Source organism: Lissotriton vulgaris, chromosome 1_1 (genome assembly GCF_964263255.1).
Source record: "Lissotriton vulgaris chromosome 1_1, aLisVul1.2, whole genome shotgun sequence".
Lineage (NCBI taxonomy): Eukaryota > Metazoa > Chordata > Amphibia > Caudata > Salamandridae > Lissotriton > Lissotriton vulgaris.
In genome coordinates, this window is record NC_141685.1 from 765,349,175 (window position 1) to 765,371,357 (window position 22,183).

At 42.6% G+C, this 22,183-nt stretch overlaps 1 protein-coding gene and 1 long non-coding RNA gene across 3 annotated transcripts in view; one reads left to right on the forward strand and one right to left on the reverse strand.

The window, feature by feature from the left end:
* LOC147747791 (uncharacterized) overlaps positions 1-4,657 on the forward strand; it is a 93,867-nt gene extending 89,210 nt beyond the window's left edge. The window contains exon 3 of the long non-coding RNA XR_015308409.1: positions 3,809-4,657. This is a non-coding gene — a long non-coding RNA (uncharacterized LOC147747791). The remainder of the gene's footprint in view (positions 1-3,808) is intronic.
* The window catches only part of LOC147747792 (dimethylaniline monooxygenase [N-oxide-forming] 2-like), a 270,079-nt gene that overhangs the window by 35,860 nt on the left and 212,036 nt on the right, over positions 1-22,183 (reverse strand). For both annotated transcript variants that reach the window (XM_086955855.1, XM_086955864.1), the window contains exon 7: positions 4,083-4,435. In XM_086955855.1, the coding sequence (XP_086811981.1) occupies positions 4,083-4,435 (353 nt within the window). The remainder of the gene's footprint in view (positions 1-4,082; positions 4,436-22,183) is intronic.

Here is a 22,183-nt window from a genome sequence, read left to right on the forward strand (position 1 = left end):
GCCAAACACAGGACCTGCTGACCTTCAGGAGACTCCTCAAGACCTGGCTGTTCGACCAGTAGCTGGGTCCCCCACTCCCATAGTGCCTTGAGACTCTCACGGGTGAGTAGCACGCTCTACAAATGCATTGATTGATTGATTGATAAGCATAACTGCTCACCCACGTGACCACAAAAAGATTGTTAGTATTACCTATGTGTCACCTCTATCTTCCTCCAGGGATATCGTGCACTCTCTACATAGTGTACTTCATTTTAGTACACTGTACAGAGAGGCTGTTATCTTACAGTGGGTGTTTGGTTAAGTGAGTTGCTGTTTAAGTGGCTCTACTGGAGAGTGTTGTTTGTGTGAGTGTCTGCATGGGTGAATGTATGGCTGTGTTCAGACGTTGTAGGTATTAGAGAATGGCTCTGTAAGTGGCTGTATGGTTGAATAAGTGGGTGAGAGAGTAGCTGAACAGGTGTGTGGCTGTTTGAGTTGCTATATGGGTGAGTGAGGGGTTATGTGAGCAACTGTGTGGGTGATTGAGTGGTTTTGTGAGTGCCTGCATAGGTGACTGAGTGGCGGTGTGAGCGGTTCTATGGTTCAGTGAGTGGGTGGGTGTGTGAGTGATTGAATGGAGGTGTGAGTGGGGGTGTGAGTAATTCTGTGGATGATGCCATCAGTAATGTCATTTGAGATGTCATAAGTGATGTCATCAGTTATGTCACTGCCCATATTATGAGTGCATTGCGGGGTGTAAGTTATAGTTAGCTAAGGTAACTAAAACTGCTAAATTTCACTGGTTTTGTATGAGGGAAATCAGAGCCTAACTGTAACATCCCTATAAACTCTGTTTTTTGCAGTGAATTTCTATATTTGAATGTTATTTCCTAACTATAACGAACCCGGTAACCTTTGGATTTTGGGCCGATCTTCTAAGTTTAAAAAATTTTTTATTTCCTAACTGTAACCTGTAGTCTTTTAGAGTGGGTGTGTGAATGGCTGTATGGGTTGTGAGGGTGTGATTGGCTGTATGGGTCGGTGAGTGAATGCCTTTGGGTCTGTGAGTAGATGTGGAGTGGCAGAATGGGTGCTTGAGTGGGTGTCTGAGTGTCTGTATGGGAGTATCAGTAGCTATGCGAGTGACTGCACCAGAACAGACCCTCATCTGTCCTTTTATCCAACAAGGGTCCATAGCTTTCACAAAATGTCTACCCAACTGGAGTATTGTCTACTATTTAATAAGTGAGTGCTATTTCATTGGGTAAATATCTATTCTATATTCTACGCTACGGCTGCATAATGGACCGGGACGAAATGTCTCCAGTGACCTTTTCTGCATTTTGTCACTGTGATTGTTTATCATGTGTCTTCATCCAGAAATCTATATTATTATGAATCCTTCTATATAGAAGACAACAAGACTACAAAGAGGTAAATCTCAACCAAACAAGAAAATAGTCCCTCCTCCTAACTATATGAAGTAAGTGCTTCTTTGTTTGGTGGAGATGTCCTCATATTCCGAGGCATTAAGAATGCATCACCAAAATTTGTGGGAAACTCCCTGGGGACCTTTTGGTCAGCTGCCCATCATTCTGATAAAAGGCGGGAAGACCATTGCATACTACTAAGGTGAACAGGTAGGGCAAATTGGGCGGAGCTTCAAGCGATTTTGCATATTTGTATACTTGTAGTCATGTAAAGGGAGAACAATGGAATCTGCTCTCTCCAGGTAAGGACAAGAGAAAACCCACTCATCACAGTCACTACAGATTGTGCTCCAATAGATCAACAACGCATTCACCTCCACAAAGCATTTCGTCAAGCCCAGGAGGTCAGGATCATCTGTCCTTTACAGAAGTAGGGCTTATATATGTAAGTGCTTCCTACTGAGGTTTACATTTTGCCAATTTTGGCCCCGGGAACCCCATCCCCCGGCATCCGGCCACATCTACCTTGGTGCCTGGCCCCACCCAGGGAACCCAGTGTGCTTTGACGGTGACCTCAGGGGGGGACCTCAATGCTCACACAGTTCCAGACAGCGCCCTACCTCTTGCGTGAGCTGGCATCGCTCCTGCAAGCAGGAAGAATGCATCTCTCCTTTTGCAGGAGCAATCTTTCATCTGTTTTCCTGCCTGCATTGCAGTGGGTAGGAAACCAGATAAAAACTTGTCTCCCATCAAGTGGGAACAGCTTTATAGCTCCTGCTTGATGGGAGCAGAGTTAGTGTTTCCTCTTGCTTGGCAGAAGCTGTCACAGCTCCTGCAAATACAAAGCAAACAGCTATCTCCTGAGGGTGCTACCTCAGAAGATAACATGAGCCAGCCCAAGGGAGGTGGCAGCCCCCATGGCCATTCATGGCTCCAGAAGGGGGATGTACAGCACCCTTTCTTTACTGTGCATGGGCCAGCCCAAGGGAGATGGTGGTTCCCAGGGCCGTCCATGGCCTGGGAGGGGTGCCTTGTGGCCCCCCTCTGCATTTGGCCATGTCAGGGGGAGGTGGTGGTCCCCAGTGCCAAATGTGGCCTGTGAGGGGTGCGCGTTGCCCCCCCTCCCTTCTTTGCAGTATGTTTGTGCCCCAGGCAGGTGGTGGACCCTGGGGCAATCAGAAAGTAGGAGGAGGGTCCACGTGACCCCACTCTTTTATAACTCATAAGCCCCAGGGATGTGGAAAACCCTGGGGCCTATGAATCTATTAGTAGGGTGGCTGCAAGGCCCTCTCTCCTAATTAATACATAAAGCCCCAGGGAGGTGGCGGTCATCGGGGATTAAACTGGTTTGCTACTCCCCTCCCCATTGGTTATTAAAGTAAATGCCCCTGGGACCTAGCCCAAGCGAGGCTGACAGTGAAACAAGTGCAGGCGACTGCAATTTTTGCTGCAGATTCAAAAATTCTCACAATTCTGCTGCACTTTTATTTTTTACTGCTTTTGTGGCCTGGCAGTGTCCCTGAGGGACCCCATCAACCTTGAAAGGTGGGGAGGACAAGATATTGCAACCCTGAGCCCTTGTCTTTATTTTTTATGTTTTTCTTAGGACATGGCTGAGTCCGAACCCCAGGATGGCTGCCAACACTTTCTGGTTCAGGGGTTGGCAGCCAATCAGATCTCTGCATGAGAGGGGGAGGATTTGTGGAGTGGTCGTATCCCAAGATTTACATATTTGGTTTTAATTTAATAACTCTAAAACTACTGAACGGATTTACACCAAATAGCAAAAAGCACTCTTTCTTGAGCAAGATCTAGCTTTCCGTCAAATACCGCTCAGCAGTTTAGCTGTGGTCGTTTCTAAAATGCCTATGTGAATTAATATGGGAATACAAATCTTTTGACCCCCTATTTTACTTGGTCCCGGCTTGATGGATCACCCCAAAACTTTCCATGCACAACAAAATCCAATTAACACGTTTTGTGAAAAATTTAGTGAAGAATCTGCAAATTGCGCTCAAAGATCTAGACAAGTCTTAAAAAACAAAAAATGTTTTTCCTATGGAAACTAGGTCCTAACGACAACTTCCTACTAGTAGGTTTCATATACTATGTGTACACCTATTCAAATTGTGTGTTTTATTTATAATGATGCCAATTTTCTAGTGTTTGATAGTTTGATTTTCATGATTGTTGTTATGTTGTCTTAGTTTTAATGTGTAAGGGTTCTTTGTTATTTCTTTACTTTTATTTACAATATTGTTGTACTTTAGATATTTCTTCTGCACTGTTTTTGTACAAGACTATGGAGTAATATTTTTCAAAGCACAGTTTCTTATCTTGGGAACCTATACTTGAACTCAGAACTTTAATCATTAATCCATGGATTTTTCTTTCAGGTGAAGAGCCACTTTTACAAAGTATACTGGATATTACTAAATGCACTCAGAACTGACCTATCTCCAGTTGATGCCTATAGACTCCATTTGTGCGCATTTGCCACTTTTGCATTCTCTTATGATACCCCTTTGTTAGGGGAGCACTTATAAACCCATTGACTGACTAGATGATGGTCAGAAAAAAGAGGGAACAACAAATGTACATTGTGTAGGGAGACAGGTAACTTAAGATAGCCTCTGTCTCTATGTCTCACTGTCCTGTTCATTCACTTACCTTTGAAGACTCGTGTAGCCCAGCGTGTCTGCATTTCCGAAGCAACCAATATGGATCCAATTGGCCGGCTAAGACCAATAAATGCAAGGGTGGGGTTCTCTAGGCTTGGCAGGAAGATATTCTTGTAAAGGGAAACAGTGCTGTCACTGATTGTAAAGACCGATTCATCCAGGAAAGGGAAAGAGATGCTGAACCCCGTTGCAAAGATGATTATGTCAAAGTCCTCTTGGGTTCCATCCTCAAATGTGACAGAAGTTTCACCAAACTCCACAGCAGCTGGTTTCACCACCACTGAGCCACGAAATATGCAGCCCGGAAGATCATCATTGGCCAGTGGGTCTTTCCAAAGAGAACTAAAAATAAAAATGATGAACATACATAGGCATAAAGGTTGGTCAATGGAAACTACTATGTCAAAAAGAAGGCACATCATCATCTGGAAGACAGAGTGGAATGTTTCCCCTTGCATGAAAAGCGATAATGTTTCAACTACTGAATGTATGTTTTGTATGGCACATTAGAGTTTTGAATCTCTTCCATGTACAGAGCATATTGAAATAAAATTAAATGAATGCAATAGAAATCTATCGGATTGTATCGATGAAAGGAAGAAAAGTAGATTTTTTATTGAAAATGTTCAGAATGTATGAAAAGATATGCAAAGTTAATTTTCTTAGAATTTTTTGAATCAATTTGAAATGTTGGTCTTTTAAATGCATTAACCTACGGCTAAGTATATGTTGCAATGCATTTGAGAAGCTAAATGAAGTACCCAAAAAATAAGAACTAGGTACTCACTCTCTTACCTAACAGATGGGCATATGGATATTTACCTTGCTTGTATTTGAGCCCATGGCACCCTTGCTATGCAACTTCGAACTAGCCTCTTCTGGTGGCTTTTTTGTTCCTAATCAGCTTCCTTCATTCTCTGCTAGTACTCTTTTATGATTTCCGGATTTGTGGCATTTGAGGAGTCCATGGTCCTCTTCTTCTGGGCTATACCTGCTGTTTGCATCATTATCACAAGTCTTGGAATGCACGTCCTTGGCATTAATGGAGTGCCTCAAAGTTTTCCCTTAAATATGACAGCACCACCTGAGATCCCTGGATTGGGTGTTGGCTCCAACTTGAGGTTATCCTGGGCTTTTTCATACTGGAATGATGAGCATGTAACTGGGATTGGTCTAGGGCATCTTTATCCTGTGAATAGTTTTCTTGTCTTGTAGGGCACAGAGTTTATTTGAGGCCTGATGTCTGCTCGGCTCCGGAGCATTTTGGCTGGTCCCTTTCCAAGTCTCGGCGGGGGGGGGGGGGGGGGGGGGGATCTGTATGCTAAGGTGATTTGTACTCTTTGTCTTTCTCTGACCTTTGTTCTCGATCAGATTTGGCATGGTCCATTGACTCTATGCTTATTGCTGAGCTTGCCTTCTGTCTACCTGGATCCTTCTCTTGACCTTATTCCTTGGTCCTCTGATTGGGTCCACTATAACTAGGTTTAGTACCTCTGTCTACCCTGGTTTACCTTGTGCACCCTGCTGGGCCTGGGAATTGGATATTGTGTTTTGCCAACCTGAAATTCTTAGTCTCTTTAGTTGAGGTTTGCCAACTGTGTACCATGGCTACCCTGGCACTCCCAGCTGACTAGAGAGTTGGGTGGATTCTTTCTTCCTGGCTAGATTCTCCTCATGAGACCCTTGTCTCCTTCATATTTTCTTCTGGATTTGTTAAAACAAGATTTGCTGCCTTTGACCAACCTGGCTCCCTTTGTGCTCCCTGCTGGGCTTGGAGTTTGGGATTTGCTTACTGCTCCGTGTCATGTAGGTTCAGGGTGTAGCTTCTGGTTGTTCTGTTCCTGGCAGAGCTTGATGGGAAATGAATGGCGTCCAGTTTTGAAGGATCTTACTGTTGGGTGCAGCTGTCTGTTCCTGCTGTCTTTTGATGTCCTACTGTCTCCTCATCATTGGTTGGGAGTGGTGGTGGGATTTGGGCGCCTTCACTTGTACTCTTTGCAAGCTGACCCAGGGCTTCCTTCCCAGGCCTCCTCTCCGTGGTTATAAAAGGGCATGATGAAAGACAACTGTCTCTTTGGTCATCTTATGTTTTTGCTTTCTGGTTTTGCAGGTTGGGCTGTGGTTGAGCTTCACCAACGCCGTGATGCTTTTCTTATGGTTTCTCACAGTTTGTCCACAGGTCCTTGTAGTGTGGTGCACAATTGGGGTTTGGCTTTTTGCCTGAGAAAATATTCTCCTTTTAGACTTCTGTGTTCCTTCCCAGGTGGGCTACTCTCTGAAGGATAGTCTCACATTGACCCTATCAGTTGGCTTTTTTCTGTGTTCCAGGTGATCTATTTTGCTTTCTGATGTGGAAGAATGATGTGGCTTCCTGGTGGGGTTCTCTTTCTGCACTTTGGTGATTCTGTGGCATTCCCTGTTCCATGTTTCTGGGCTTTTATTTTTATGAGTGCCTCTTGCCTGCCTCTTCCAAGTTGGCTTTGCTGTAGGCTTGGTGCCAACTCTACTGGGGGCCTTCTTGGCTCGTGGTTTGTTGAAGGCTTTTATCTCATGTTACCCTCTTGTGTAACTTTTAGTCCTTGCTGGTTTGAGGGTGTGAAATCTGCCTCTGGTGTGGTTGGTTTCCTATGCTTCTTTTCTATTTGGTTTGAAGACTTCCATCTGGGGCAGATTGGCCTCTTCTGGGCTGCTACTGCTGTTTTACTCCCACTCTTGGGTGATGTGGGTGCTTGGAAGTTTTTGAACGGTTCGTTGAAATGACTGTGATCCTACTTCACTACTACATTTTCCCTGCTACAGTGGTTCTCCTTTCTGGTAGCCTCTTGTGTTACTTGGGGGCTCAAATGGTTGGTCGAAGATCAGCAAGAACTAGCATGAGGAAGGGTTGAGGAAGTAAGGTGCTGATTATTTCCTGGTAATCTTCATTACTACAATCCCTCCTCCTTGCACCTCTTACGTCCCTCCCTACCTGCTGGTTATCATGACATATGTTGGTGGAAAGGCTACTCCATTCGTTATGGCTGAGTACCCTTCCCGTCAACATAATGGTCTGCCCGTCAGATTTAGAAGCTGGTGGACCTTTGATGTAATAACATTTGAGACTATTCTGCCCCCATTGAGAGGGGGCATTTTTTTCTATTTCACAAACAAAATCTCACTATGGGGCTTTGCTTTTAAAAATAAAAAATAATTGTACTTTTGCTGCAGGTCTTCATCATGTTTGATGGAGCTGTATGGCAAAGTTACTATCCATTGATGTGAATCGCCTTAATGGCGGTTCCTTCCAATGCATTACATTTCCGCTGGACTGAATGACATTTATACATTTGACAGTCGAAACCTCCATCAGCGTGATGGAAACAAAGACTATGTCATCCTGTCCGACTACTGTTTGAAAACCAAAAAATAAATTGGGTCATAGATTCCCACAAGAACACCCAAAAGATCCTCCAATGTTTCACATCTTTAATCATCTTCAGTAATAAAACGTCCAGCTAACACATGTTTTGTCATATGATTTTTCACACTAAGACTTCATTAGGGCTAGAAGTTAATGTACAGTTATAGCTCAGTAAAAAAAAATGATGTTACAAACTAATAAACCCAAGCTGATCATATGGCTACACCAACAGAATTCACTCTTGTATAATTATTTGTGGGTAGCCAAGAAATGTATAGAAACATTCTGTTCAACTACCAAGAAACCAAATATAATATGGATTGAGCCTATTAATGGTGTGAAGTAATACACAGTAGTATTAATGGGCTCATTCCTATATTTACATCATTGACACCACATTGTCCATTACAGAAATACAAGAATATTGGGAAAAGGGATTTCTCCTACAACTCTCACAAGTCACAGTATATGTAAACATAATTGAAAACCTTGCTCGAAATAGGAGGAAATACAGTAGAGTGAATCCCTGTATCATGAAATATGTATAAATCCATTGATACTTAGGAGCATGAGGCGCCAGAAGAAAAGGCTATAAGAAGATGTTTAAGTGAGCGTATTTTCTGAGTTTTACCCATAAATGAACTTACGTCCTCAATGGCCATGGTGCTCACTCAATTAACATTTTACTCTAGTTCAAGCAACAGTATGCAACATTCATGAATACTTGATGATACAAATTAGATTGGAACCCAATTAGATTCATTGAAGATAACAGTGCTCACTAATACACCAATATGATGTCTTCCACAGCAGTATATTAATGACCTACATCACCACAGTATATTTTCTGTCATTTCTGTGGCATGCCCCAAGTAGGCACATATATTTCCAAATTAGATTGCTTCTGTATCACATTACATAGATATGTATAAACAGTAAGGACAGCAATATTCTTTAAAAATGGCAGACACAGTAAGGGATTGGTGACGGTACAACGCGTACCGTCACAACGCGTGCTGTTACAGCGCGTCCCTTACAACGCAAGTCGTTACCACGACTTGCGTTGGGGGCGCGGATATCGAATAGTATAATTTACTATTCTAACACCAGTCCCCGTGGACACTAGGGAAGGTGTTGGAATAGTAAATTTACTATTTTTATTCTTCTAGCGCCCTCCAGCGCAAGTCGTGGTAACGACTTGCGTTGTTACGGACGCGTCGTAACAGCACCGCGTTGAAACACCCGCGTTGTAACGGATGTTTCCCACAGTAAGTGCTTGTCTTTTTATTATTGTACTGTAAAAGGCTAATTACGATGTGAAGTATAGAAAAAATATTGATATATTCTTCAAAAAAAGACTTGCTTCATATTGTAAACAAGATGACTAGCTCATGTTTGTCTTAGATATATTTAAGTAGCGATGATTGGGTTATAAATGAGGACTGCTTATTTGGATACAATATGAACTTGCATTTCAAATGCATAATGGCAGTTTGAATCTTTATTAGGCTTGTTGTTATCCATCAAACTTTTCATAGTAGATTATGGAAGGATATTGATATTTGATATGAAAAGGAATGATATTTGATATGCCTCCAAGAAGGACATTGTAATAAATACAGGGAGGAAGTGCCCCTAATCTGTTTCTAACATATATACATAGTAATACAAAATGATGTGCATTTTACACAACAGAACTGAATAGACATTGGTGATGCCTTATGCTGCCACCAATCAAATTAAGTAATTGTTTTTTGTTCTTCTCTATAATATTATACCTTGATAGAAATTATACATCTCTAGCACGTAGAACCCATAAAATTAGATACATAAATGATCTCCTCTATAAATATATGTGTCTGTTTATGGTATGACTAGGAAATGACCGAAATGTTACTGTGCTATACTGCCATAGGTGAAATTATATTGGTTAGTGTACATGAGAACTTTGGGTATTTTTGCACATTAGCTCACTGTGTGTGCTCATCCAGCAATTCACTTACGTTACAATCTAATTTGGATTTTCAGGTACTCATGACTGTTGCATACTTTTGTGTGAACTTGAGCAAGGTGTTAATTATGTGAAAGAACCATGGCTATGGTAGGACATAAAGTCATTTATCGGTAATGCCAGGTATACAGATGAATACCTATAGTGATTTCTGACTACTTGACTCCTTATTTATCTTTCTATGCATTAGATATTTTCTGATGAGCAGACACAACACTCCATTTCTTCTTATTTAGTTAAAAGGGGGCTGATTACGATGAGTGTCATAAAGCCTCTAACCTCAGGTCGGAGACTTTCCAACACTCATCATCGGTTTCACTTCTGATCACCTAATTACAATCTAGGAGGTCAAAATTCAAACCGGTTTGCAATTCCGGCTGGATTCCGACAGGCTCAAGGAGACTGGCCCCGTAATCCCAATGGAGGGCGTTTCTGCAGCTGGAACTAAGATGCTCGTTTTTTCACAGGCTTCCCATGCCAGCCTGTCGGAAAGCAAGTTTGGGGCCCCTATCAGGGCCCCCTTCTCCGTGTGGTCGCCAGATGGCAGGTGGAGGGGGTACCTATGGTCCCCATCTCTTGATCCCCACAATGTGTAGCAGTGCCTGCCATGCGGTGTAGGGATAAACTAAATCTCCTATTTCTCTATATGAGCTTGTGCTACGAATGTCTGACATAATATCGACAGACAGAATATCTACATACAAAAATATCAACACAAAAATATCGAAATCAAAAATATCGGAGTCATATCTTCATAAAGGTAAGTACAAAAATATCGAAAAATTAATATCGTAGTACAAAAATATCGAAATTAAAAATATCGTTTTTTAAATGTATTAATAATAATGTAAAATTAATTTTAAAATACATATAATTTTACAAATATTAAATAAAAATATTAAAACATAATTTAAAAATTAAAACTAATACATATACATTTAAAATAAATTAAAAACTTAATAATTTAATGTAATTTTATTTTTTTTAATTTCATTTATTTGATTTAATTTAAATTTATTTTATTTTTACCCTGTACCCCAAAAACCCAAAACTGACCCTGAACCCTAAAAATATCCCTGTCCCCCAAAAACCCAAAACTGACCCTGAACCCTAAAAATACCCCTTTACCCAAAAACCCAAAACTGACCCTGAACCCTAAAAATACCCCTTTATCCAAAAACTGAAAACTGACCCTGAACCCAAAAAATACCCCTTTACCCAAGAACTGAAAACTGACCCTGAACCCAAAAAATACCCCTTTACCCAAAAACTGAAAACTGACCCTGAACCCTAAAAATACCCCTTTACCCAAAAACTCAAAACTGACCCTGAACCCTAAAAATACCCCTTTACCCAAAAACCCAAAACTGACCCTGAACCCTAAAAATACCCCTTTACCCAAAAACCCAAAACTGACCCTGAACCCTAAAAATACTCCTTTACCCAAAATTAATTAATATTATTTAATTACCAATTAATTATTAATTAACAATAACAATAAAGTAAATATATTAGCACATTAGCTGTAATTAATTTAATTTAATAATTAATATTATTTTTTCCCAATTAATTAATTAACAATAACAAAAAATTATATATCTAAAAAAACTACTCTAAATAATGTAATTAACTAATCAATATTAATTAATTACCAATTAATTAATATTTAAAAATATGCACGAACATATATTAATTAATTAACTAATTAATATTAATTAATTACCAATTACTTATTAATTAAAATTATTTACAAACATATATTAATTAATTAATTATTATTAAATTACTTCCCACCCTATTCCCCTATAAACCCACAACCCGCTCTGATACTAAAACGCAAAATGTAAACAAATTTACAAATTTTCAAACATACATTACAAAACATGTTTAACAAACATATAAACAACATAATAAAATACATAACACTAAACAAAATTTTGATATTAGTAAAATTCGATATTAGTAACATACATACCTTAAAAAAACGATATTCTGTCTGTCGATGTTTTGGACATCGATATTCTATACTGTCGAAATTAAAACATCGATATTATTGTATATCGATATTTTAATTTCGATATTTTGTCTGTATACCTGTGCTACGGCTGGTTTACTGCTGTAGCACAAGCTCCCATTGATAAGTAGGAGTATGTGACCGCACTATGTGCAGTCGCATTGTAATTGCAGTGTTGGGACTGCCGACCGGAGGTCGGTTGGTTCCAAGACCCCAACTGTGTCGGTTGGAGGCAACTCTGACCGACATAGTAATAAGGCCCAAGGTGTCTATTTACTATTAAATACATTGTGACTGTGGACATTACGGAGGTGATCACTTACTGAAAATATACTTGTATTTCTGTAATGGACGATATGAATGAATGATGTAAGAATACGAATGAGAGTGCACCAAAACTCCAGTAAATCTCTGTAAGGTAAAATACAAAACAGTTTTAATTATTACTTTCTTCTATTAAAAAGTTTTTTTATTGAATGTTGTTTTTTTAGACATCGGATTTCTGGGTGGCAGAGGTGTCCGAGCAGGAACCCCAATCCTAGTCTGGGTAAGTCAAAACACACCATAAATTATCCTGTACTGACCCTCTTGTAGCTTGGCACAGAGCAGTCACGTTTAACTTAAAAGGCAATGTGTAAAGTGTTAATGCAACACTTCAAACAATAGCACAGAGAAAACACTACAAAAAGACCTCACACTAGGTTCGAACAATTGATGCTATTTTCAGAAATAACACAAGACCAAAATGACAAAAATCCAATATGTGTAAATTGAGATATGGATTTTTAAAGAATAAATGTCAAAATAGCTCTTAAAAACAAGAGGCGCTTAAATGGGTTATCTGGTTGCGCTAGACCGTGGCAAATTCAATGGTTCAGGCTGACCACAATGGAGTGCTGCCTAAATACAGGAACTCACTTGCACCTGCAACACTAACTGGCCAAAAGTTCCCCCTCATTAGTACCGGTCAGGCACCCAAATACACCAATAAGCGACAGAAAGATGGCCAGTTAACCTTTGCGAAGGGCCTTATGCTGTGCCACAACAGGTGTTTCAACGTTTTAGGTAACTTTTGATGCATTTGAGTAAGAACCAATTTTGGGGGGATTAAAATCTGTAGATCATTCCGCAGGTGATGGATTATTTGGGGAAATAGTGCAAATCCATAAATATGAGTACCACGCTGTAGCCGTATAAATGCACAATTCAAGTGGGCTTTTAAATGTTTACAAAGATATATGTATTATTAACCCAGTGCAGAAGCTTTTCATACCATGCAAAGTTTTAATTAAAATTAAACCTTCCAGAGGTTTTAGCAACCTCTTCAGTCTCCATTGATACTGATAGTCGACATTTCTCCATAGATCTTTTGGCCACCTGTGAGAAATTACTGTGGTGGATGGTACAGGGGTTGGAATACAACTCTGGGAATCTGAGCTCTGAGCAGGCTTCTTGAATATACCGTAGCCACAGGATCTTACATGTGTTGTCTAGTTTTAGACAATCCAATATAACCTCTCTATTCAGACTAGCCATCGGGTTGGACCAGATGGAAATCCATAAACATTTGTGGCAAGGTGTGTTTCATCTAATACATTCCCTAGGCCCAATCCCTCTTGTCGAATAATTCTAGCTTGGCAGTTCCAAAAGGGGTCTATTGTCTTCTATCTGAAGAGAAGAGGCATCACAGTATCCCCAAGAATCCGCACCCTAGGTGGCAATGGGAATACACCCACCAGCGCAGACCATCCACATATATTTGGTAGGTTTACTACCTAGGGAAGCAGCACAATCTAACACTGTCTCCTGTGGTTTAATAAATATGACCTCTTGGTCCCAAAATGGTGGAACCAGCTTTGGAGTTATTAAAAGGGGAGTCCTGAATAAGAAAAGAAAGGGAACTCTTTCTGAAGCTCTCGCCTCAATATGTACTGGTTTTTGTCTGGATAATTTCGATCCAGTTGCTAAATGTTTTAGAAAAATAGTGATTAAATCTCGCTTCTTCATAAATGAAATATAGTCATCAATTAAATTAAAAACACCATTTGCACTCATTGAGGGAAGTACAGCATTGTCTGCATATAATTAAAACTGGAACAGAACTAGAGCCTATCCTGGGTGAATTGGTTTTATGTATTCTCAAAATAGCCTCTAAAATATTTTCATATAATGTAAATAAATGATGAAGAAGAGCACACCTATCTAATGCAAAAGATTCAGAGCACACAACCGTTTCTCCATACCTAACCCTCCCAGCCAAACCATAGTGCAATCTTTTCAAGAAATCTATATGTGCTTCATTCATGTTATGTTATGTTCTGTTATGTTCTGTTCTGTTATGTTATGTTATCTATAGCTCTAACTGGGAGCCATTAGCGTGAATACCAAATTCTAAATCTGTTTATTCACCGGAATGACGTAGCAAAAGTAATAAACAAAAATGAATTCCTGCTATGTCTGTTATAAAGCCATTCCATGTTGGGGAATTGAGTGACATTATAGGCAACTCAAGCTTCACTTTCGGTGTCTATTTGATGTCACTCAGAACCATATGGTGAAAAGCATCCCCGTTATTCATGGCTGCCCATCCACAAATCTATATATTGTTCACAGCTTGGACTTGTTGCCCCAAAGACACAGCTGAATCCATGAAGAGTGCCATTTTTTTACATATGCATATTTGCTAGTTAGCAGGTGGATATTCGAACATTGTTCAACTATGCTAAGCCTAGATTTAAAACCCTATTGTGTGGCCACCAATATCCCCTTCGCCCTGGCCTTGTCCTGGATAATGCAGGACTCTGCACATCTCTTTGACGGCTGAATCTATCAAAGATGGGTCTGTAAAAGGAGGGATCCTCCCATCATATATGTTAAAAATTGAAATAATAATTGATGATGTCAATGTTTATTATTATTATAGCCATAAACTGTGGTATAAAACCAACCAAATTCAGCTAGTAATATGACCGTGTAACTAAGAATTAATTTAATGGTAGTAGGTTCAGAGCATCGATTTATAACTCTCTGAAATTAAGCTGCAATTCGGTCCTCCCAATCCTTATCTCTAATTGCTCTTTCCCTCTTACAAATGTCACCTTTAGCCCACACAATATTCTGAGACAGCCACTGGGTCGCTTGGAAGGCTTTTCAAAGCTTTGCGCAAATGGATGCCACTCGCAATGCAATGTCGATCAAACCATTTATAGCACCAATTACATGGTCTGGGCTTAAGAGGTGCCGACAGGGCTTTAGAAATGGGCTCACATACAGTGCTATATGAAGTCAAAACGTCAAAAGAGTCAGCATATTCATACGGAATAGGACAGATATAGGGCAGTGTGTAAAAAATCTCCTGCTAAAGCATTAATGTCAAATCCGCCTTTTCGCAGTAAAGTCTCCTACCCTGCTCAACTACGATTTCTCTTTAAAGTGAAAGTGGCATTTATAGCTTTAACAAAGAGCTGCATATTTAGGAGTTAGGCAACATCTTATCTTTCCAGTTAAATGCAGAGAAAACAGAAAAACAATCAAGGACACTTGAACTGCCTTGTGCCAAGAGATTCAGAACAATACAACCCAAATTTGAAAAGTTAGTGTTAACATTATATATATATTTCATTTATATAGGAGCTCCACAAAAATACATCCTGCTGATTGCTTTTGAAAGGGCTAATCTGTAAAGTATTTTTTAACAGATCTACTGGTACAGTTCTCCAGTTGTGCTAAGTCTCACTATTTCATATTAAGGATCTACTGCTAATAAAGTACATTGTCTTGCAGTAAAAACTCTTGGTAGATTTAACAATAAGGGAGTCCATAGTGGCAACTAATGTTTGTAAATTTGTCATAAGCAAAAGAATAAAAGTAATCATTGTAGAATAGAAACAAATAAAAACATCTTATCCTTTAAGGAGATTTCCAATATATGCATAGTGGAAGAACCAATACATCTAATTTTAACCTCGCAGTTATTAGAAACCAGCATTCAGATTAACAGCCCACCTTTTGCCCTCCCAGATCTATGTGGGAGAGCTGTGATGGTATAAAACACACTTAATGTCTTGCAAGTTTTAGAACGGAACCAGTTTTGTCTCCTAACGGACTCTATAGAGCTGTGATGTAGGGGTCAGAGTTGGGCTAAGCATAATAAAGAAGTGTAATACTAAGCTCCATTTGTGGTGTAGTAATTGGTGGGTTCCCAGGCTGGAGAGGACGCTACAAATGGGAACGAGATAGGGTATAAGTAACCCAAAGAATGACCGTGCTCTCCCAGAGAGTTTGCTGTGGTCCAAGCAAACTGCTTGTGCGTGCCACATGTGTCACTGACAAAGTATTGAATCACTGCTTCATGCATGTGAAGTCAAAGCGCAACTCCAGCCGCTGTAAAGCAGGTGAAGACAACGGAAGAGATGCCAAGTATCAGCACATCAATGGTCGGAAATCTGTTGGTCAGGCCATACAAAAAGGTACCGCACTGCCACGTAAGATAAAGCTGCATGTTATATGGACTGCTAACACAGATGGCAGATTCAACCTGCCCTTTAAACTGACAGACACTGATAATCTTTGGCCATCTTGAGCCATCTTTACAGAGTGCTGTAGGACTATGATTCTCTTTTGCGTATTCAGTAAGTCATTTAGCGCTTTTCTTCTAAATGTAAATTAGCTTTTTCCGACTCCTGGTTGATCTCTGCCTTTTAGCACTTTTGTTTGCAGTGTTAATTAGCAATTTTGATAAAAAGGAAAGGTGTTAGCAGGACCTACAGTGTTATATATTGATGTAGTACGGATATTCCTGTGGGCCTGTTTTCATATTTGTATATATTTTTGCCTTTTTACCTCGTGATAAATTCAACATTTTCATATACACCCGCCTAGTTTTGTTTTGTTTTCTGTTTCTGTTTGTTGCTTAAAAATTGCTTATATCTTTTGAAATTTATATATGACTCAAAAGAAATGTATTGTTTGATTTAATTTTCAACCTTGGGACCATTGATTTGTCCTTATAATTGATTTTAATTAATCGGAATACAGACTTTGGATATTTGGATATTTGGAGGGGTATTTGTAGAGCGCGGCGTTCGCTCCGGAAGGAGCATCATGGCGCTGTAAGTCCTTAAACCAGGTCGCAGAGTGATGGAAGGAGGGGACTAGATGGCCGCTTTTGTCCAGTCATCAGGAAGATTGAAAATCCAGGTTTTGAGGAGCTTCCTGAATGGCTTCTCAAGAGTCTGAAGTCTGAGATGTCTAGGCATGCTGTTCCAGGCTCTAATAGCTAAGGTGGTGAGGGTTTTTCCGCCTTTAGACTTCAGATTGAACTTGGTGGGGGTCATGAGGTTTTCATGAGAAGATCGGAGGGTGCGACTCGGATTATAATGAGGGAAGCGTCTGGACAAATAGGAGGGACCGGATTTGTTAAAGCCACGAAAAGCTATGGTGAGAATTTTGAAGAGTATTCTCTTGTGCAAGGGGAGCCAATGCAGGGTTTTAAGGGCTGCAGAGATTGATGATTTGCGTGGGAGTTTTAAGACAAGGCGGGCAGCGGTGTGCAGAATACTTTGAAGTTTCGAGAGAGTAGACTTTTTAGTCCCTGCCAGAAGGCCATTACAGTAGTCCACTCGAGAGAGTATAAGGGCTACCGCCACGGTCTTTCTAGAGTCTAGGGGGAGAAATTCAAAGAACTTTCTCAGGGACTTGATTATGCCGAAGCATCTTCCTGCTACGGTCGAGACGTGGAGATCGAAAGAGAGGTCGGAATCGAAGAGGACCCCGAGGTTTCTGGCCGACGAGACCGTCTGAGGGGGAGCTGCGGAGTTGTCAGGCCACCATAGGGCAGGGCAGAAAGAGGCATTCTTTCCAATGGGGAGGATCTCGGTTTTATTTGAGTTGCAGCGGAGGTGATTGACGTCCATCCACTGAAAGACAGCTGTAAGGCAGTGTTTAAAATTGAGCTCTGCCTTGTTGGAATTGTCGTCTAGGGGGATGATAAGCTGAGTATCGTCGGCATAGGAGGTAACGGTTATGCCGAACGATTCTATGAGGGTGAGAAGAGGAATGAGATAAATGTTAAAAAGAAGGGGGCTTAGGATGGATCCTTGAGGGACTCCGGAGGATACCTTTTTCTCATTGGATTGGAAGGAGCCAAGGGAGACGGTTTGGTACCTATCGCTGAGAAAGGATCTGATCCATGACAAGGCTGAGTTGGAAATGCCGATGTCCATAAGTCTATTGATCAGGATGGAGTGGGAGATAGTATCGAATGCCGCCGTAAGGTCAAGAAGGATCAGGATAGCCTTTTTCCTTTGAACTTGAAGGATTTTAATAGTCTCGGTCAGTTCGATAAGGGCGGTCTCGGTTGAATGTTTGGGCCGAAAGCCGGACTGCTGGGGATGGAGTAGGTTATGGGAGTCCAGGAAGGATTTAAGCTCTTTATGGACTAGCTGTTCAGTAATTTTTCCCAAAGCGGGTAGCAAAGTGATGGGACGGAGATTGGTCAAGTCCGTTGGGGGTTTGTTCGCTTTTTTCATAAGCGGCTTGACCACGCCTTTTTTCCAAGAGAGGGGAACAGCGCCGGAGTTGAGGGAGAGGTTGATTATTTCATTGATGATGGGGTTGACTTCATCGATGATAAGATGAAGGATCTTGGGGGGACAGGGATCGGAGGGGGAGCCCGATTTGCAGGAGACGATCGCCTCTCTGGTCTGAGTCAGAGTCGCCGGGGTGAAGTTTTTGAGACTGTGTGTGGTCAGGCACGAATTGTCCGGGTCCGGGCTTAAGTGAGCAGGAGGGGAGGGGGGGAAGTTTTTTTGAATGGAAGTGATTTTGTCATCGAAATAGTCGGAGATCTTGTCACAAAGCTCCTGAGATGGAGGGATTTCAGGTTGGAGAGCTTTGGGGTTGGTGAAGGTTTTTACAATTGAGAAAAGTGTTTTTTGCTTTTGGCTGGCTTCTTTAATGGCGTTTACGTAATACGTTCTTTTAGCTGATTTGATAGAGGAGAGATAATTTTTCCTTTGTAGAGTGTAATGACTACGGTCGTCATTATCATAGGTTCTTCGCCATTTGCGTTCCGCTTTCCTGCAGAGTAGATGTGCAGCTGCTAGGTCAGGCGTGTACCAGGGGGCTTTGATTTTCATTTTTTTCGAAGTATTGTTCTGTTGATTAGGTGGGCATAGTTTAGTGATTTCTTGTGAGAGCCAGCTGTTGAGGCGAACTGCATCTCTATCGATGTTACCGGAGAGGGAGGGGGCATTTGAAGGGGAGAATGGATGAAAAATAAGATTTTTCTGAACAGTTTTCCAATTTATAGAGTGGGCGTGGTGAAGAGTGCGTTTTTTACTGGAAGGAGGGGGGTGGCTGGAGATGTGGAAAGGGATCAGGCAATGATCGGTCCAAATCTGGGGTAAAGGGGGCAGGATGGTGATGGATGGGAAATTGGAACATACCCCGTCCAAAGTGTGGCCGAGGGAGTGGGTGGGCAGCTTAACGTTTTGTAGTAAATTGAAGATTTCCAATGTCTGCAGGAAACTTCTAGTGTGAGAGTCGGTTGGGGACTCGAGGTGCAGGTTGAAATCTCCCAGGAGGGTAAAGTGTGGGTAGCGGAGTAGGAAGTGCCCGAGCGCGTCGTTCAGGGAGTCGAGGAATTTAGTAGCATTGCCGGGAGGGCGGTAGATTAGACCACCGGAGAGGGAGAGAGAATGACTGAGTTTGATGGAGAAACCTAGTCCCTCTGCATCGGTGAGGGGGTCGAGGCAGAAAGTATGGCAGCTGAAGGTGTTCCTCAGTATAATTGCAACACCTCCTCCTCTACCTTTCTGTCTATCCTGTCTATGGAAGGAGTAGCCTAAAGGGAGGGCAGTGGCAATGGCAGGGTTACTGTCATCAGTGAGCCATGTCTCAGTGATCATGAGACAGTCAAGGTCATGGTCAATGATAAGGTCGTGGAAGTCCTGGCTATGTTTGCACATCGATCTGGCGTTTATCAGGCCACCTGTAAAGAATGGGCGCTGGGTTTTGTGGGGCGTTGTCTTCTCGGAATCGACGTTGAGTGTCCAGCGACATTTGTAGTAGCTGGTAGGGCCGAGTACTTTTGCCAAGTCGAACTTACAGGGGCAGCCGGACCCGCCTCGGAGTTGGTGGAGGTCGTTGGGAGCATACCTGATAGTGGGGGGGATTTGGGCAGGGGTTCCTGCGCTTGGCGCGGTCTTGGCGCGGACGGGCGCAGACGGGCTTGCCTTAGGCGCGCCTTCGGCGCGCAAACGGCGCTCCCGCTGCGCTTGTCCGCTGCGCGTCCTGGGCATACACATTTATAGGGCGAGGAAGGGAGCGTGGCCTCAGGTGGGCGGAGTCAGCGCGCACGCCGCAGGTGATGGCGGCAGCAAGCGGTGAGCTGAGGTCGGCGAACAGCTTTTGAAATCAGCTGAGCGCTGAAGGTAGGAGCGAGCAAGCGCTAAGTTCTGCTTTGTTTTGTTTTAAAAATATGCAAATCAAAGGGTGACACCACACGAGAGCAAAGTGCAGTGAAACATACAAGAGTAAAAACAATAGAGTACCTCCAGTCCCGGCTTCCGCCTCAGGACTGGGTCAAGGTTAGCTGCAGACCGCTAGGAGTCAGCGGTATAAGTAGGGCGAGGAAGGGGGCGTGGCCTCAGGTGGGCGGAGTCAGCGCGCACGCCGCAGGTGATGGCGGCAGCAAGCGGTGAGCTGAGGTCGGCGAACAGCTTTTTAAATCAGCTGAGCGCTGAAGGTAGGAGCGAGCAAGCGCTAAGTTCTGCTTTGTTTTGTTTTAAAAATATGCAAATCAAAGGGTGACACCACACGAGAGCAAAGTGCAGTGAAACATACAAGAGTAAAAACAATAGAGTACCTCCAGTCCCGGCTTCCGCCTCAGGACTGGGTCAAGGTTAGCTGCAGACCGCTAGGAGTCAGCGGTATAAGTAGGGCGAGGAAGGGGGCGTGGCCTCAGGTGGGCGGAGTCAGCGTGCACGCCGCAGGTGATGGCGGCAGCAAGCGGTGAGCTGTGGTCGGCGAACAGCTTTTGAAATCAGCTGAGCGCTCAAGGTAGGAGCGAGCAAGTGCTAAGTTCTGCTTTGTTTTATTTTAAAAATATGCAAATCAAAGGGTGACACCACACGAGAGCAAAGTGCAGTGAAACATACAAGAGTAAAAACAATAGAGTACCTCCAGTCCCGGCTTCCGCCTCAGGACTGGGTCAAGGTTAGCTGCAGACCGCTAGGAGTCAGCGGTATAAGTAGGGCGAGGAAGGGGGCGTGGCCTCAGGTGGGCGGAGTCAGCGCGCACGCCGCAGGTGATGGCGGCAGCAAGCGGTGAGCTGAGGTCGGCGAACAGCTTTTGAAATCAGCTGAGCGCTGAAGGTAGAAGCGAGCAAGCGCTAAGTTCTGCTTTGTTTTGTTTTAAAAATATGCAAATCAAAGGGTGACACCACACGAGAGCAAAGTGCAGTGAAACATACAAGAGTAAAAACAATAGAGTACCTCCAGTCCCGGCTTCCGCCTCAGGACTGGGTCAAGGTTAGCTGCAGACCGCTAGGAGTCAGCGGTATAAGTAGGGCGAGGAAGGGGGCGTGGCCTCAGGTGGGCGGAGTCAGCGCGCACGCCGCAGGTGATGGCGGCAGCAAGCGGTGAGCTGAGGTCGGCGAACAGCTTTTGAAATCAGCTGAGCGCTGAAGGTAGGAGCGAGCAAGCGCTAGGTTCTGCTTTGTTTTGTTTTAAAAATATGCAAATCAAAGGGTGACACCACACGAGAGCAAAGTGCAGTGAAACATACAAGAGTAAAAACAATAGAGTACCTCCAGTCCCGGCTTCCGCCTCAGGACTGGGTCAAGGTTAGCTGCAGACCGCTAGGAGTCAGCGGTATAAGTAGGGCGAGGAAGGGGGCGTGGCCTCAGGTGGGCGGAGTCAGCGCGCACGCCGCAGGTGATGGCGGCAGCAAGCGGTGAGCTGAGGTCAGCGAACAGCTTTTGAAATCAGCTGAGCGCTGAAGGTAGGAGCGAGCAAGCGCTAAATTCTGCTTTGTTTTGTTTTAAAAATATGCAAATCAAAGGGTGACACCACACGAGAGCAAAGTGCAGTGAAACATACAAGAGTAAAAACAATAGAGTACCTCCAGTCCCGGCTTCCGCCTCAGGACTGGGTCAAGGTTATAAATTCCCTTGAAAGCATCTTCTACCTGTTCATTTATATTTACCCAAGCCCTCAAGGGTAGTTTGGGTTGCTCACACTTATAAACCATAATGCAGCACCAATGTTAAGAATCTTCTAGCCTTACATACCATGAACTTTCCTTCCTTGGTAACGATGATGAAAGAATTTGATAGCGTGAGCAATTTCCCTTAAAGGGTGTCCTAACACTAACACGAATAGAGGAACGATGGCAAAAATAGCCAGGGTTCAAAGAGAGAAGAGGTGGGTATTAGGTGATTTATGAAAGATTTGGTACTTCATTTGCATACAGAGGGAAATTGGAGCAGGCTGCAATGTTTGGGTCTGGAAATGAAAAAGTGCATCCTCCTAGTGATGAATTTTCCAGACTTTTCCAGACCACAAGGAGGTTGTGGGAAGAAGAACAAAGTAGGGAGGTAGTGAAGTTTCTGTTTTGCAAATACCGGAGACCTAGACCATGAATAGTACTTTGATATAGAGA